Source organism: Gallinula chloropus (genome assembly GCF_964237585.1).
Source record: "Gallinula chloropus genome assembly, chromosome: 3".
Lineage (NCBI taxonomy): Eukaryota > Metazoa > Chordata > Aves > Gruiformes > Rallidae > Gallinula > Gallinula chloropus.
The window spans coordinates 7,189,503-7,206,013 of record NC_140087.1 but is presented as its reverse complement, the minus strand read 5'-3'; the positions used below and the strand labels follow the sequence as shown (position 1 = coordinate 7,206,013).

At 43.7% G+C, this 16,511-nt stretch overlaps 1 protein-coding gene across 1 annotated transcript; it reads left to right on the top strand.

Moving 5' to 3' along the window:
- Positions 1 to 86: 86 nt before the first annotated feature.
- NUS1 (NUS1 dehydrodolichyl diphosphate synthase subunit) lies at positions 87 to 16,486 on the top strand (the record flags this gene model as incomplete). Its single annotated transcript, XM_084262290.1, has 5 exons — positions 87 to 489; positions 9,038 to 9,160; positions 11,409 to 11,561; positions 15,542 to 15,641; positions 16,254 to 16,486. 5 exons carry the CDS (start codon positions 87 to 89, stop codon positions 16,342 to 16,344), a joined length of 870 nt encoding a protein of 289 aa, XP_084118416.1. The 3' UTR covers positions 16,345 to 16,486.
- Between the last annotated feature and the right edge of the window lie 25 nt (positions 16,487 to 16,511).

Sequence of the window (16,511 nt, the reverse complement as noted above, 5' to 3'; positions counted from 1 at the left end):
CCGCGGGCCCCGCGCCGCTGCCCCGCGCGCTCCTGTCGGTTGGCGGCGGCGGCGGCGGCGGGTGGGGCCGCCGCCCCGCGCCCCCCATGAGCGGGGCGGGCGCGCTGGCGTGGCGCGCGCTGCACGCCCTGCTGCGCGCCCTGCTCTGCCTGCAGCGCGCGCTGCTCGCCTGCCTGCGCGGCCGCGTCGCCGCCGGCCCCGGGGCCTGGCTCTGGCGCCGCGCCGCCTCCGCCGCCGCCTCCTGCGCCCTCCTGGCCCCCGCCGCCGGGGCTTTCGCCTTCCGCAAGGCCCGGCGGCGGCGGCGGAGGCCCGGGGGCGCGGCGCAGAGCCGGCAGCGGTGGCGCTCGGACGGGCGGGCCCTGCAGAAGCTGCCGGTGCACATGGGGCTGGTGGTGACCGAGGAGGAGCCGAGCTACGCGGACATGGCCAGCCTGGTGGTGTGGTGCATGGCGGTGGGCATCTCCTATGTCAGCGTCTACGACCATAACGGTGAGCACCGGGGAACGGGGAGACCCTACCCGCGGGGACGTCCCGGGCGGAGGCCGCTTGCTAGGGGAGGCAGGCGCCGCCTCGCCTGGGCCAGCCGCTGGCGCGGAGCCAGGGGCGCTCCCTCTCTCCAGCGGGGTCTTCCCCAGCCGGGTCCCTGCCTCGCTGTTGGCAGCTCCTTTCCCGTCCCCTGGAGCCGCTTGGCCTGTGCGGAGCTCCTGGCTCTGGTAAGCCCAAGGAGTGCCTCGAGTACCTGCTTGCCCCGGCTCCTGTGTCGAGGTGCCCCGGCCCTGCCTGCTCGCTGGAGAGGGCAGGTGGTGGGGCCTGTCTAGAGCCTTGTCCCCAGCCCCCGGCTGAGGGGAGCTGCTGCCGCCTGAGAGGCGTGACCGCGTGGGGCATGGGTTGTTAGGGGACCGGCGACCTGCTCTGTGCTCTTGCAAGCCCCGTTCATGAGCTGTGTCTGAACTTCTGTAAGCGGTGGGTGAGAGTGGCTGCTCCTTTTCGTGTACTCTTTCTCCTGTGAAGAGGCAGGGTGGAAAGGTAGTTGAACATAAGCATGTGTGTCCTGCCTGGTGTGGACGTGGCTTGCATTTGGTATGAGGACTTGGTGCTGAGTGAACTCTGAGCCTGTGCTTGAAAAAACACCAAAGCTTTCACAGGTCTGGTGTCTGATTTTATTCACTACTCGGTCTCGGGTGCAAGACTACTGACTTCTTGCTTTTGCAGATGCACTGATTCCACTTCATCGAGTATCTTAAAGATAAGCTCAGAGTTTGGGTTTAAGATTCTGTGGAATAAGCATGGAAGGAATCTCTTCCTCACACCTGTCCTTTTCTACTGAGGAGATGAAACCATCCAAATTCAAAACGTTCTTAGATGCAGCTTTCGACCCAGCTGCTGAGAGGTGATCTCTGAAACTGTATAACCTATTGCCTCAGAAGGGCTAACAAATGTGACATGGACTGTGTCCTATGTTTCTTGCTTCATGCTAAAGATCCCTGGACTCTTACTGTTAGTGGTGAGACTGTAAGACACCGGCGTTTTACCGGTTTTGAGCCGCTTCTAATGGTTATCTAGAGATGTTGTGCAGATTAGATTAACTGTAGTTTTATGCCAGGTTAGAGGTACAGTCTGCAGTGGTGGTTTGCTAGTGCTGTCAGGAAAAGCTGTGCAGTGCATTCTTCCTAAGTAGGTACAGCCTGCTGTCAGGTGTGCAAGAGCATCTGAGTTAGGCAGATCTCTCCCAGACCGTATTTGACTTTCTTCTTTATTAAAATCCACTGCCACTAATACTTTGTCATGTATGGTGATTCAGATGTGATATTAGACTCAAATGGCTTAACTTTCACTAAATTATCTAAGATCTCTTTAAGAAACTAGGGTTAATACCAGTCACTTAGCAGTTTAAACTGGTCATCTGTGTGGGGCTGTTTGTGGAGTGTGGTTGTATTGTGTTTCAGTGAGTACTTACTTCCTCATTTGGGAGTCAAGGAATGGTATAAAATATTTGCATAAGATCTCAAGGACACGGAAAACAGGCAGCACCTTCTGAAAAGCCATTTATGTGTCAATGTGGTTTACTTTCTAATTTGGAAAGTATTAAACTGGGTTAAATGTTGCAGAGCAAACAGCACTAAATGAGAGTGAGACTTTGTCGTAGCCTGAAGAGAGGCATTTTATTGCACAACATCTATAATTTCTGTCAAACCTCAAATAAGCTCTCTGCAGCGTTGCCTGATATGTTATGTGTGTCTACTTAGTCCCTTTTTATATCCCAGCACAAACTATATATGAGAACAGAACTGGGAAACAGACCCAGCTGAGAGTTTCAATGTGGTCTCGGTTTTCAGATTACTCACTGTGCAGCCACACAGCTCTCAGGAAGGAGAAGGCACCAGCCAATCCTTAGGTAGCTGCTGTCACAGGGATCCTGTCTGACAGAGAGGAGCCAGTGCTGTTACAGCATGTGATTCCTGCATCATGGAGTAGCTACTTCTGCTTCTCCAGCACGTGTTGAGAACTTGACAGCTCTAAGGCTGACTATTCCAAGACTGTGAGCGTGATGGCCAGAAATGACAAGGTTGCGTCCTCTGGAGATCAGCATAGCTGAAATAACCTTTTGTTAACAGTTCAGAAAAATAATATCTTGGATATTATTTGCTGCTGTTTCTATGCAATGTTACATTCATGTTGCAGTTGCATATTAGGAGGTTTTGAAACTTGAAAAATACAGCTTTGCTCTCATCTTTAGATCAGACATACTGCTTCTCAGTAGTTCGTTCTACTGTTAGTTGTTTGAGACCAGGATATGCCAGCATGAATGCCTGTTTGTTGGAACATAATTGAAGAAAGCAAAACTAAATGCAGAGCAGCTAAACCATTTTAAATTTGTGGCTTTTGCCAAACTTTCAGATTTGATGAGAGTACCCTTTGGTTTGTTGCACAAATGCATGTTCTTCACCAGCATTCAGTGGGTATTCAGGGATAGCAACCACAACAGCTTTTTGCAGAGCATCTTGTCAGCTTAAGCCTTTTAAACTGGTTTCAGAGAGCGAGCAAGTAGTTCATATGGCTTTGAGTATACACTTACTTCTGGTAGTAGCAGATATGCTGCCTTTCCCTCAGTGCTAAGCTCCTTACAGTGTCTGGATTGAGCATGGAGCGCTTCCAGATGGACATCCTGCTAAGCAGGATGTTGCAGTTGTCGCTGAATCCGGTTCTGAATAATAATGATGTTGGGAACCCTCAGAAGTAACTAGTACAGCGAAGGTGAACAAATTCAGGTGCTGTTTGTGCTTACCTGTAGCAGAGGGTGAACCTAAATTGCATTGAGCACTTGTCTTCTCAGGTGGTGAGACTTACTTTTGGTCTGCTGAGCTGCTTTATAAGGTTCTGCCTACCAGCTATTGACTTACTAAAGATAATGTTGTCCCTACTGATGCTGCATGTGGTGAAGAAGGAAACACAATGGCAAATGCTCTGAATCTGTGTAGAACGTTGTGAAGTATACTTTGTTTCCTTTTCCTTCATTGCGTATTTGTAGTACTGAGATTCTTCTTGGTGCAACAGGAAACTTTGATTGCAAGACTGGTCTTCCACAGTTGCATTTTTCTGGAAGAAATACTGTGTCAGTGTCCTGCAGAAGGCTTAAATTAAAAGTGTGTCATTAATTGCCCCTTCTATAGGAAGAGGGAGGCATGAAGTTCTCTTAAGAAGTGCCAGACAAGCTGCTTATTTGATTATAGTAGTGAATTTATATTTTCTGAGCAAAATGACTAAATAGGATGTTGGTTCTGTGTCAAAATAAGTAGCTGCATCTGAGCTGACACTAGTATTTTACAGCAGCTGCACCAGTAACTGTAAAGGCAACTTGGTTGGAGCTGTGCTGATTCTCACAGGTAGTTGGCAGAACCCAGTAGGTTACAAGTGCAGTGGATAATACTTGTGTGATGTGATCGGGTCGTGGGCTCTCTCTGAATCCATGGAGATCAGTATGCTGGAAGACTGGGGTGGAAAGGGCTCTACAGACTGCAGAAGGGCCATAATGTAAGGAACTGCCTTGTACTTGAGAAATATGTGGTGCTGTGAGTTAGTGCTCAAACATAAGATTCCTCCTCTTCTCCTGCCCCCCGGGGCTCCTGTCCCTCCCAGGCTGAGAGGCCAGAGGTGTGCTTTTGCTGCCTCTGACATTCAGGGGTTCTCTTCGTTCTTGCAATTTCTGCTGATCCGCAGCAGAGTGCAGCCATAATAAACCTAATGCTACAGTGTGCACCTTGGTTATTAAAGCCAGACTGGCTAAAATTTTAGAGTTCTTAAGGGTTTATTTGGGTGGACTTTGGTGTTGCAAATCCTGTTACTTGCAATCAGCATGACTAGCAGTCCAGTCATGCTGATCAAGACCTTATCTCCAAGGAAATAATGCAGCCTTCTTGCAGTCCGAAGGCAGTGATTATGCAATTATATAGTGGCAGTTAATGTATCTTCTGGGGAGCAGAAGCCTTTGACCACTGTTATATCCTTTTACTTTCTTTGCTTAAAGTTACTTTGCCACTTAAAAACTTTCCTTGAGTGTTACATCTGTCCACCTATGAAGCTTTCCTGAAATTGTGTAGGGCAAGTCTAAAGTGCTTTTTGGGAGTTTGGCATTTGAGTACATTTGGGTTCCTGAACAGATGGTTTAGGTTAAAGGTTTCTTAAAGCCCACAGTATGACTGTATTTAGAGCTTGTGTTTCTTCATCTTGGGTTTAGCTTTCCAGTGAACTGTGTTACTTCTGACCAACTTTGTTAGAAATTCTTTGAAATTATAGAGTACTGCAGTAAGCAAAAGTAATTATTTCATTAGCCCCAAACACAGGCTTTTACTTTCTTCCAAGTTACTTAGTAGTCTAGCTGATCTGATCAAGCCATAAAGCTTTCTGGATGTTCAGTGGAGGAGATAAATATGTTGTGGTTTTGTGTCACAGGAAAAATCCTGTGAGATCCCAGCATCACGTGGCACTGGCTGTCGGTCTTCACCCATGTGGAACTTCACGTTTTGGTGTTGAGTTGGGAAGAGTCCTCAGACCATACTTACTGAAAGGGCTAATGCTGATCTGTAGAAGGTAATCTCTATGGGTTTGGGTAGTGTGAAGGTAGTATCTTTACTCTTGACTGCCAGTAAACTCCTGTTCTCCTGGCACAGAATGTCCCTCCAAGAAGAAATGTGGGACAGATGGTAACCTATGAGATGATAAATTCAGGCTTGAATTCTTCTGATTTGGTTAGCAGTAGGCTTTAATGTGGGTGAGAATTAAGTGACTTCACCCACTTTCAAACTTGGATTATGTTTTTTCTAGACTCCTGGAATTGCTAAGCCTAGTATATTTTTCTAGCCCCCCCCATGTCTTGTGAGTGAGGTTCAGTGCAATGTCTCAAACTGTTCCTCAGTTGTCAACCAGCTCCTCATGCTGGGTGTAAGCAGAAGGTCATGTGCTAAGGCAGTTTCTTGCAAGTCTGTTATTTGAGTCAGGTTATGATTTGTTATTTCTCAAACCATTAATACTTCGATGCTTTAAGTAGACTTGTTAGCTTAAGGCTCTTCCCTCATTGGGATGAGAGTTGAGAAAAAGCAAATAACTGAAATGCTGTGGAAAGGTATTCTTTCCCAGGCTTAACTTTGGTTAAGGTCTTTCTTTGTAAGGAAGAGCTGAGTTATTCTGTGTTGCCTGATTCTGCTGCTTAAAGCCAGCCAAGAGAAAGTTGAACTTTGAGATGCTACTAGGGCACTAACAGGTGGTGGCTGTGGTAGTGTGGCCAGAGAAACAACTGGTTGACTCCACCTGGTGTGTTCCTCTGTGCCAGCTGTTCCCCTCCAGCTCACAGTTCCTGTCACTATTGAGCCTTCCTTTGGCTGAACTCATGGCCTCCTAATTACAAATGGTGTCTGTCAGTCTCTAACCCTAAAATGCTGCAGCACCACTGCTGACTGCACAGGGCATGGCTTGTAACTGCTTGTAACTTGTACAACTGAGCAAAAGGTGTGTGCTCTGGAAGAGACCTGTGTAATGAGGATGGCTGCAGGAAGCTGAAATGCTTCTGATTTGCCCCAGCTCTAATGGCTTGTGTTGTAAAAACAATAATTACTCCTGAAATCAGCTCACAAGTTCTCAGTAGCTGAAGGGGGAAAAAAACCCCCACGTTAACCAAACCAAAGTTTGATATTCTCTTTGTTTTCAATTTTTAAAACACTCACTGGAATATACACACTTGTATCAGCTTGCAGAGACTCCAGAGTTCTGACTAAAAAAACACCTTTCCTGTTCTTCAGAACCAAAAAATGCCTAATGAGAAATAATGGTGACAATTTTGTATTTGTGCTTCCTTTTAGAAACAGTAACAGAGCTACAATTTTCCACTCTTTACAGCAAACAGCTAGTGTATTGATAAAATTGATTAGACCTCTTGTTAAACATTACCTTTCTATAATATTAAAAGCATATTATGGGCTTGCTTTTGCCTTGCACATAAGGCTGTGAACAAAATTGGAAGGTAGCATTAAATCGAGACTGAAGTCTCGCTGCCTAGGAACACTTCTGTGAGTTGATCTATGCAGGCACTCTTGTTTACTATATTTATCATGTATAAATTAGCAACAACATCTTCCAGAACTAAATTTGATATATTTTCATGTTTTTAAAAAAATGAGCCTTCTATAAATTGGGTTTCTAAGATCCTGGGAGGGAGCGTGTGTCGAAGCCACGAGCACAGAAGATAATTTGTGAAGTACATGTGTACATGGCCTCTGGCAGGGCTGTGTTTGCCATCTTATGCATTCATTAGAGTCTCTTGTGCACTGAGTGAGAGACAAAATGCTGAGGGAGTAAAGTTCCCCAAATGCTATAGGTTTTCTATAAAGACTTCAGATAGCTCGGAAGTTTGCTGCCTTCTGATGTGCTTCGGGATCTTACCCGCAGGAAAGCTGCGGGTGTGTGGAGGTCTTTTCAAGAAAGAGACACTACAGCTGTACAACTGCAGTAGCTTCCAGTTGATGTTAAACTGCTATTCCAAGAGCAACACAAGAGCCAGATTTGAGCAACTAAGGAGGTGGGCGAGATAAATGAGGAGAGTAGAAGGGAAGTGCTGTTGCTCTTCAGATAGATCTCAAGAACACATCCATCAACTGCATGCATTAAGGACCTTCACTTCAGAGCTGGACCAAGTGCTTTCTGGAGTCCTCTTTTACTGAACAGCAAGCACCTTAGTCTTTCCTCCTACACCTGTTGCCTGCAATGTCTTCGTTTACATTAGACTGTGGATTCTTAAATATGTTCTTCCAGTCTCTGGGAATAGGTAACAACTTTTGTTGAAAAAAATGTCTTGCTGATCACTAGTGTTGGGTGAGGAAGGGGAAGAAGAGAGCAGCTGTTTCCCAGGTTGGGAACTCTTGCGAATTGTGCCAGCTCTTGTGAATATTGAAGACAGTCAAGTGTTTTCCTCCTCTCAGAGTGGGTGGAAATCAAGTGAGTATTAGAGGTGAGGCACATGCAGCCTTGTACAGATCTTCCATGAAGATGGTGCGGGATTAGCAATTGCAGTAGCTGCACTGCTGCTGACCTTAAGAGTAAGGAAGACAATCAGTGCTGATTCCAGCACAAAACAGACTTAGGCAGGCAGAGTTGTATCAAACAGCACTGTTCACAGCAGCATCCTCAATTTCCGGTAAGTATGAATATACAGTAGCAAGCAGGAGCACAAAGTGTGGCAATTTAGTTATAGACTTAGAAGTATTCTCATGCTATTTTTTCTATCATGGTTGCTGCTTTATTGAGATTTTCTTGTCTGGCAACGTGTAAAATGAGTTCTAAGCATCACTTACAGTTGTGTAATGAAGTTAACTTAATTTTTGAAGGAAGTGTCCAGAATGAGAAGGGAAAACAGATGCTTTAGCACCTATTAAAACCTCTAATGAAGCCTGTATGAAAATGCTAACTCATTATCCCTAAAGGCTAGCATATTAAATGAAATGTGCTGTGTCATTTCACGTTGCAAACTAACTCGTAATGTATTACAATCTTAACCCAGTGTTTATACACTGACCACTACTTATGTGGAAACTGCTGTTCTAATCCCGGAATCACCTTTAAGGTGATGTGTAGAATTTTATGGTCAGGCTTATGATTCAAGTTTAGTGTCTCTTGAAAGATTGCATGGGCATTCTTACACCGGTCAACAGAAGTGCTTGACATAGGTTTTCTGAATGAAACTTAGGTTCTTAGTAACAACCCCTGAATGCAAGGTGATAAGTGTTATCAGCTCCTAAGTAAATATGCCTGGCCACACTTTTGCACTGTAAATATTTAAACTGTCACATTTAGTTTTTACTGTGGCTTTTAATTAGAAATAGTTATGTTGTGTATTTCAAGAGTTAGAGTTTTAGAGCAGGAAACCCAGTATGTGTGGTTAAGCACGTCTTTGTAATCTCCTGGAGTCCAAATACGTCTGCCAAAAACATGTAAGTTAAGGCATTGGGGACTGCACTAACTCCTTGGAACATACAGCTTGTGAAATCCTCTTATTAGGAAATCCACAGCATTGGCTGTGGCCTAGGAGTGGACAGTTGCCTGATACACAGGTTTCCTCTCCTGGCTGATGCTTTGCTGCCTGCAGCTGCAGTGGTGGGGCAGGAGGCAGTAGCAGACTGAAGCTGCGAATCTACAGCAGGGGCATTATGAGCACTGGGCTGCTTTAGCCTGGCTTGATGGCCCTGTGCTGGTAGGGTGTTGCTATCTCCAGCTATCGCTACCATACTAAGGACAATAAAGGAAGCCTTTGGCTGTCCCTTATGCAATTGCAGCGTGCTGAGTGAGAGAGGAACAAAAGCATGTGAGTTGTCTTTCCAAGGTCACTGAAATTAGTCACGTGCAGCAGCGTGTGCTTTGGATTCTGATCGTGCTTGTGAACTCCAGTTTGCAACCAGTACTGACTACCTGATTTTTTTTTTTCCTGCCTAGTGTCAGATTTGCTCTGTAACACCCTTTATAGGAATTGGCTGACATGCAACCTTTTTTAAAGGTATTTTCAAGAGGAATAATTCAAGATTGATGGATGAAATTTTAAAACAGCAGCAAGAGCTCTTGGGAATAGATTGCTCCAAGTACAACGTGGAATTTGCGAATCAAGACAAAGCTGATCAAGGTAAGATGGATTGTGACTGGGGATTGGTATGACTCTTAAATAGTTTTGGGTAAATCATAACTCTGCTTTTACTTAAACATATTCCTGTGTACAGTGGACTTTTTCTTCATTAGGCACTGATTAACAGAACACATGAACCTTCCTGAGCTAGTATTAAACTTGCATTGTGCTACTTTGTTCTTAACTAGTAGTAAAATGTCACTCTCTCCTGCCCACAGTGATTGTTACTGGGTAGTCTGATTTTGCCCTTTAGCCCAGCTGTTGTGCCGTGGCCCCTTTGCATCACTGTAGCTCAACTCCCCGCTAATACAGGGAGACAAATTATCTTGAGAGAGTTGGAAAAGCACCAGAGAAGCGTAAGGAACTGATGCATGCAAGTTAATGCATGCACTCCCATCTTTCTGAACTTTGAGGTGTAAGTGGGGAGGAGGAAGGGGAAGAATGAAGCTGGCGGTTGTCATGGCAGTATATCATGAGACCAGGAAGGTAAAGGGTGTAAGTTAAAACCAAAACACTCTGTGACAGCAGCTTTTGTGTCTAGTAAAGTGGAAAAGAGTAATAAGCTTCTGGGTTAATGTTCCTTAGTCAATACTATCTGCTGTAAGTACTCATTTAGGCTTGCTGGCTAGCATAAATGCTACAAGTCTGTTCAAAATGTAGTAAATCACCAGCACATACTTACTGAAGCAGGTCTTTGCCTTGGAGGGATAGGCTGATACTTACAGCTCTCCTAACTACAGCACATAATATTTAAATAGGCCTCATAATAAAAAACTCTCAACCCTTAAGTTAAGACAATCGTATTACATAGTTGAAAGACTTAAGCAAAGACTACACTACATAAGTTGTAGTACATTTGGCTGCCTTTAAGATGCCACTGTTTGAATTTTGCTTCCCCTAGAAGAGCTGATAAGATGGTGAGATCCTTTGTGCCAGCTTGAGTGCTAGGTCCAGTGTTGTAGCATAAACTTGCCTTGTAAGCAGCTTGGGCTAAGGTGCTAGGATTTACATGGAAGCACCCAAGTTTCATGTTATTTAAGTCCCAAGATTTAAATAATGTCTTGTGCTAGATAGGAACTGAAGAGTAGAAGTGTTTTCAATTCTCTTCAGAATTTCTCATTTTCACTTAGAAGGTTCCACAGCCAGGTCAGATGCTTCATACCTGGAGCTGAGCAAGCTGGCATCTATCCAGTCAATAATATTAAACTGCAATTTTCCACCACCACTGAGAGTCAAAAGGACATGTCTTACACTTACAAAGACTGTCAGAGAAATGTTCTTTGCCATAGGGCATGTGACAAATTAAACAATATCAGAGAAACATTATTTTCATTGTGGTGGCTTTAGATAGAATAGTGGAGGGGGTTTAGGTGGTGTTACGAGTCTCTGGACTCTACCCTGTGGCCCTTTGCAGTCAGGTTCTGCAGTTTTAAGAAATGCTGGTTTTAAGTATCTGGTTATAACTGTCATGAGCTCTGTATAAGTCTGTGTCCACACAGTAGTGTTTAACCCAGCTACTTCAAGCTGGGTGTAGTACACTGTAGCTTTCAGCTTCCTTGGTAACTTCACCTTGTGTAGGTACCTTATCAAAACTGACAGTGATACAAGTCTCCTTGTGTGAGAAGACTTAGAGTAATGTAAGCAGTAAGATTGTTATGAAATGATCTTTTAACTCCCAGATGTAACTACAGATTGTCTGGTTCCTAGCTTCTCTTAGCAATTGCAGATCAATATTTTAACTCTTGCATCAATTTTGAAGTGCTGATGAAAGATCCTGTGATCGTATTCAGGGAGGGCCCTGGCTTATCAGTGTGTCGCACATGTCTGCAGTAGCTGTTAAAACACTTTCCTCTTTTAGGGTAGAAATTGGACCTTTTCCTCTGAAGTGCAAGTCTTTCTGCATTAGTTATAACCTCCTGAGTTACTATCTAGGCACTGTCCTCTCATTGCGTTGTCTGACAGTGTAAGACCACCGCAAGTTCCCTGGAAGACTCTACATGTCAAGACCGATGTGAATTAAACCTCTTTTCCACAAGACTCCTCAAAATAGTTGCCTTAAATTTGCAGTATAGTAATTCAGCAAATCCCACAGGACACCCTCCTCTGTAAGAGATGGAAGAGGTATATCTGTGACTAGTAGTAAATATATTATAAACCAAATTGTTTTCAGCCATATCCTGTGACTATCTAAAGCACATTCAAACCAACTGTATTTCTGTTGCTTTTAAACTCTGTTTTGTACTTTCAGTTTTAAATTGCCAATCTACATTGAAGGTGCTGTCTCCAGAAGACGGGAAAGCAGACATAGTAAAAGCTGCTCAGAACTTTTGTCAGTTGGTAGCACAGCAGCAGAGAACATACACAGACCTGGACGTGAATGTGTTAGACAACTTATTAAGTAGTAAGTATGACATAGTCTATGGGGGGGAGGGGGAAGAGTACTCTAATCCATTTGTTTACCAGTGTGTTTATTGCTTAGAACTTAGGCATCTCGATGCTTAGCCTATCAGGGTAAGTTATGATTGTTGCTTTCGGGCTTCTGCTAAAATTTCTTACTGGTTTACCCCTTTTGAGCTTTTCCTTTAAGCAGAAAAAGAGAACCTTAGGCTGAATTGGAAAGTCTCAGTTTTTTGGAGTTTACAACCTCTGTGGGATGCTCTGCTATGAGCTTGTTGAAAAAAGTACTGCTGGAGTCACCTGAAACTAGACTATTAGAACTTAGGTTAGCTTCTTGCAAGTTAGCGTGCTGCAAACCTGGTTATGGGCAGAGAGTCTTTTCCAGATCTATTTGTAGCAATTAAAGCTGTTACTGCTGCAAAACTACCACCCTTGCTGATCTCTTGCTGCTGTATAAACCACACTAATTATCTTCACTACTAATTCACATGGATTACTTACTCTGTACGGAGGAGCATGGCTATGTGCAACAGCTATGAGAAGGGCAGTGTTGCCCTAATCTCACCTCTAGAAGTAATTTAGAAGAAGCTTCTGCTTCCCCAGTGGTGCTATGGAACTGTAATAGTTACTCAGCTTTCCTAGATGATCCATGCATGTTAATTGAGCTGTAATTAGCTTGGCAGGGTTCAGGTTTCAGATCACACACTTCAGCTTGGATGTCTGCAGGCACATTATTGTGTCTCCCATTAATTGGACTTCAGAGTGTGATTATTTTCAAATGGGTGGTCAGCTGAATTGCTTTGCAGGCTGACTACCATGGCAGTTGGCACACTTTAATCTTAATTTCAAACTCTGCTCCATCCCTGTTGTCAGCATGCTGCATAATAGCTTCTTACTGTAACAGCATCATTAAACGTATTTAAGGCACTCTAAGTTACTTAGACATATACCTTGTTGTACCCCAGAGGCAATTTAAGGAAATTAATAATTGCTTCTTTAAAACAATCACTCATTTTATGAAGAACTAGTGACAGTTAATACCCACATATGTATTTTAGCCAGTGATGTTTAACTGGAGCTTCTCAAAACACGCGTTCATGTCTTTCCATGCATTTAAGTGTCTGGATATGTTGAAAGTATTAGGTCTGGTCTTAAATAGATCAGACTTAATGTCCAAGTGATACATACTAGCTGAGGTCAGAGAGAGAAATCTCCTAGGCTTTTAATCTGTCAAAACCATAGTCTTTGAGAAGAGGCTGCTTAACCTATGTGGCTAATAACTAAGGGTAGCATCTGTAACTAGTCTGGCTTATTAATTTGCTTGAGTTTAATGTTTAAGACAGTTGGAGGTGAAGAACTAGTCTTTCATGACTTGGCAGCAGCATATGAAACTACTCAGCTTAGTTGTAGGCAGATTTTAGTTTCTGTGCATCCATAATGTGAAGGTATTGAATATAAACATCTGTGAGTTCCTGATCTAAATTGAGACCACGTTCTGAAAAGCAGTACTTGAGTTTTCAGGGTTTGTGTTCTGACTTCTGTAAGCTTCTGGCTTTTCGTATTTTGATTTAAATATCTGATGATGTGTGTTTTGAATTTCTGTTCATGCTTAGGATGCAGTTACTGAAGCCTAGTCCTAAAATGGTACGATTCTAGCTTGTGTGGCTTCTCTGGCTCTTAATCCAGTCGTGCTCTAATTCTTACGGTTTGTTTTCTTCAGTGTGAGAGTAGTTTCTTCTGAGCAGTGCCTCAGCTAACCACCCTCCTTCCAGAAAAGTAGGTGCTAGCTGCACTTAATATTGTCTCTACTTGCTGTCTGCCTTCCCAGTAAAGAACGTGACTGTCCATTAAGGCTGTTCTAGTTGCCCTGTAAAAATCTATCTGAAGGGTCGTGCTGTCTGCTCTAGCAATTCCTTCAAGTTCCCCTCACAGAACTTCTGACCTAGGAGGGATGTCATCAGATTCCTGTCCCTTGAGTGTCCAAGTCTTTTGGCCTCTTACATTCTGCTCCCAAATCTTATCTTGTGTATGTTAAGCTTGAGTGCTATAGCAGCACTGAAGGAGCTTCCCCATGTAGAGTGTCTGTGGTGTTAATATATTTAGGTAGAGAAATGGGTGCAGAGTGGAAAGCCCAGTACTGTGCTTTGAATAGACTGTTCTGAGAGTAATACTACAGTGTACGTTTTCATTTTCCTTCAGATAAGAACCAGAAGGAAATATTAGCATTAATTGAGCTCTCTGGAGGCCTTTTCCTGTTTGAAAAGCCATTGCAGTGTTGAAGATCCTGCCGCTGAACTGGCCAGCTGAGGAGTACTCAGCTACTGAATCAGCTGATGAGTAAAGCTGACACTTCCTCCAGAGTCCCCACTTCTAAGTATTCATTGCTTCCCTGCAAAGCTCTTTCATACTAACAGGCTAGCTTCTGAACACATCTGTGGCTTTTGCTTTGTAATTTTTTCTTAACCTTGAGATAAGATTTGGGCTGTGGCACAAGGTACTAGTATCCAAATACTTCATCCTTCCTTAGAGGTGCATGTACATGGGGAAATATACCTCTGGTTAAAGGATTACTGTTGTGATGAGTCAGTGGGGAGGGAGGATGCGAATTTTTTAATTTCCAGCTTCAGTTGCAAAACTTGGGTGGAGTGAAATCTGATAGGGTCCTAGTTTCCTGTTCTGTTGTTCCTGAAGCAAAATTCCTCTACAACTAAAACCTAAAGGCTCCTGACTGGTTGGTGTGTCTTAAACAAGTGAGGAAAAATTGAGAAATAACATCTGAAGTTCAGAACAAATAGGCAGTACTGACTTTATTTGCTAAAGGTAGGCACTGTGGTGTAAACACTCTTGCAGTTAACGTGTGGAATTAATGAGTAATGGAAGGGGTGACAAGAATTAGTGTGCAATAATTGTGACTAATTGCAGCATTATAGCAGAGTAGGGCTATGGCCACTGGAATGCTTTTCAGATGAGCTAGGTAGGGGCATGAAGAGCAATTTACCACCTTGGGTCCCCTTGAGGTACCATACTGGTTTTCACTTGTTGCTCTAAGCAACTTGTTAGAGTTAGCAGGGAAAGCTGGGCTGAGTCTGTGCCTTTTAAGCTTATTGCCTCTCTGTTAACCTTAGCCTGGAGCAGCTGGGGTGTGGCAGAAATGTGGAAAGGAGACACTGGTTGTCTTCAAACTTGGAGGATAAGTAGGGTGCTCTCACTAGTGGAATGACTGGCAGGAGGGTTTAAGGTAGAGGTAGTAAGGGAGTGGGACACCTAGTGAAGTCCTGCAGTGTTACCTAGCCCTGCCCTGGGATGGGTTATGCTGTCCACTTTAGTAATAGGATAAAAATGCTGCCCTCACTCATCCAACCAGACAGTGTCACCTGCAACAGTTTTTCTGAAACTTCATAGTAAAAGTTGTTTTTAAAATTGCCTTTCTGGCTCCATACTGAGAGACAATTCATCTGAGGGTTTTTTTACAATTCGTTTTCTCAACAGTCTGTGACATCAGTTTGTTCTTTAGTGGAACTGCTTTAAGGGTGGTGTGTCTTTGTGATAATAGTCCTTTTACTCTGCTGCAACTCCATGTAGTAGAGCTAGAATTGTTGGTAGGTAGGGGTCAGGGTACAGCATGTTCTACATTACTGAAGTCAAGCTTGCTAAGACAAAACTAGAACAAGCCAGCTTAAGCAGTAGCACTAAGGTTTGCTGTTCCTCAAAACAATGTAACTGTTCCTATTGCTTTCCTTACCAAACCTTTAAAAACTACCTGACATAAAAATAACAGTCCAGCTGGGCCTGCAGTGGCTGGTCCTGCTTGGTAGCACAAGACCAGACTGTCCTCTTGAGCTTTTAACTATTAACATGTCCTTCACTTAATTTCTTTTAAAAAAAGAAAGGGCACTTAATGAAAAAGCAGGTGTGCCTTAGGGCTTAGAATTAAGCAAGTCTTCTGATGAATTTGATAAAACCTAATTTACCTTGTTCCTATAGGTACAGATGGATTTCCTGATCCTGATTTAGTCTTGAAGTTTGGTCCTGTGGACAGCACATTAGGATTCCTTCCATGGCACATCAGATTGACCGAGATCATGTGAGTTGCCTATAGATACTGTAAAACAGGTTGGAACAATATCAAAGCAAAGAGGTTTCAATGTGACTTACCTTATGGAAGTAGTTGTAAGCAGAGAGCTGCCTAATAAACAAAGGTATCTGGAGACTGATTGGAGGGTTCTTAAATTGCTAAACGAAACCTGTCAGACACTCATTGCTGCTCCTTCAGCCATGATTAGGCACAAGCAGGCTTTACTCTTCCAGATTTAAGGAACAGCTTCTGTCACCATCTAGTCTCAGCAGTTCTCAGTCCTGGTTCTGTTTGTGGATTACAGATTTCTCAGGGAAACTAAGGATACAGGGGAGAGGATCATGTAAGATGATTGTGCCTCTGGAGTACTTTCTGATTTTGGCACTAACTGAACTGACTGGTGTTGCTGTTTCTTGAATTTGAGGGCATTTATAGAGCACTTAAAAGTCTGGGTGGACCTGTGCTTCTCCAGCTTTCGCACCAATTTGAAGTGCCGAACAACATCACACAGTTACTCAGACAAGAGCTTGCTTTATGCAGTGATATCCCTGACTGTGTCTGTATGAATCATGCAGTGTTTATAAAAGCTTATTTTAACTTTTTTCTAACTTGCTTTCTCAGTTCTTTGCCTTCCCACCTGAACATCAGCTATGAAGACTTTTTCTCTGCCCTCCATCACTATGCAGCCTGTGAGCAGCGCTGGGGAAAGTGACTTCTGGCTGAGCACGTGGAGTTGGGCTTTCTGTGGGAATGAATTGATGTCTGTTTACAAGCACCTGTGACCCATAAGTCTGGTTCATAGTCCTTTCTTAATTTATCAACAAATTCAATAAAGTGTCTTACCTTTCTAGAGAGTCTGTGTGAATGCGTGAGAATCTA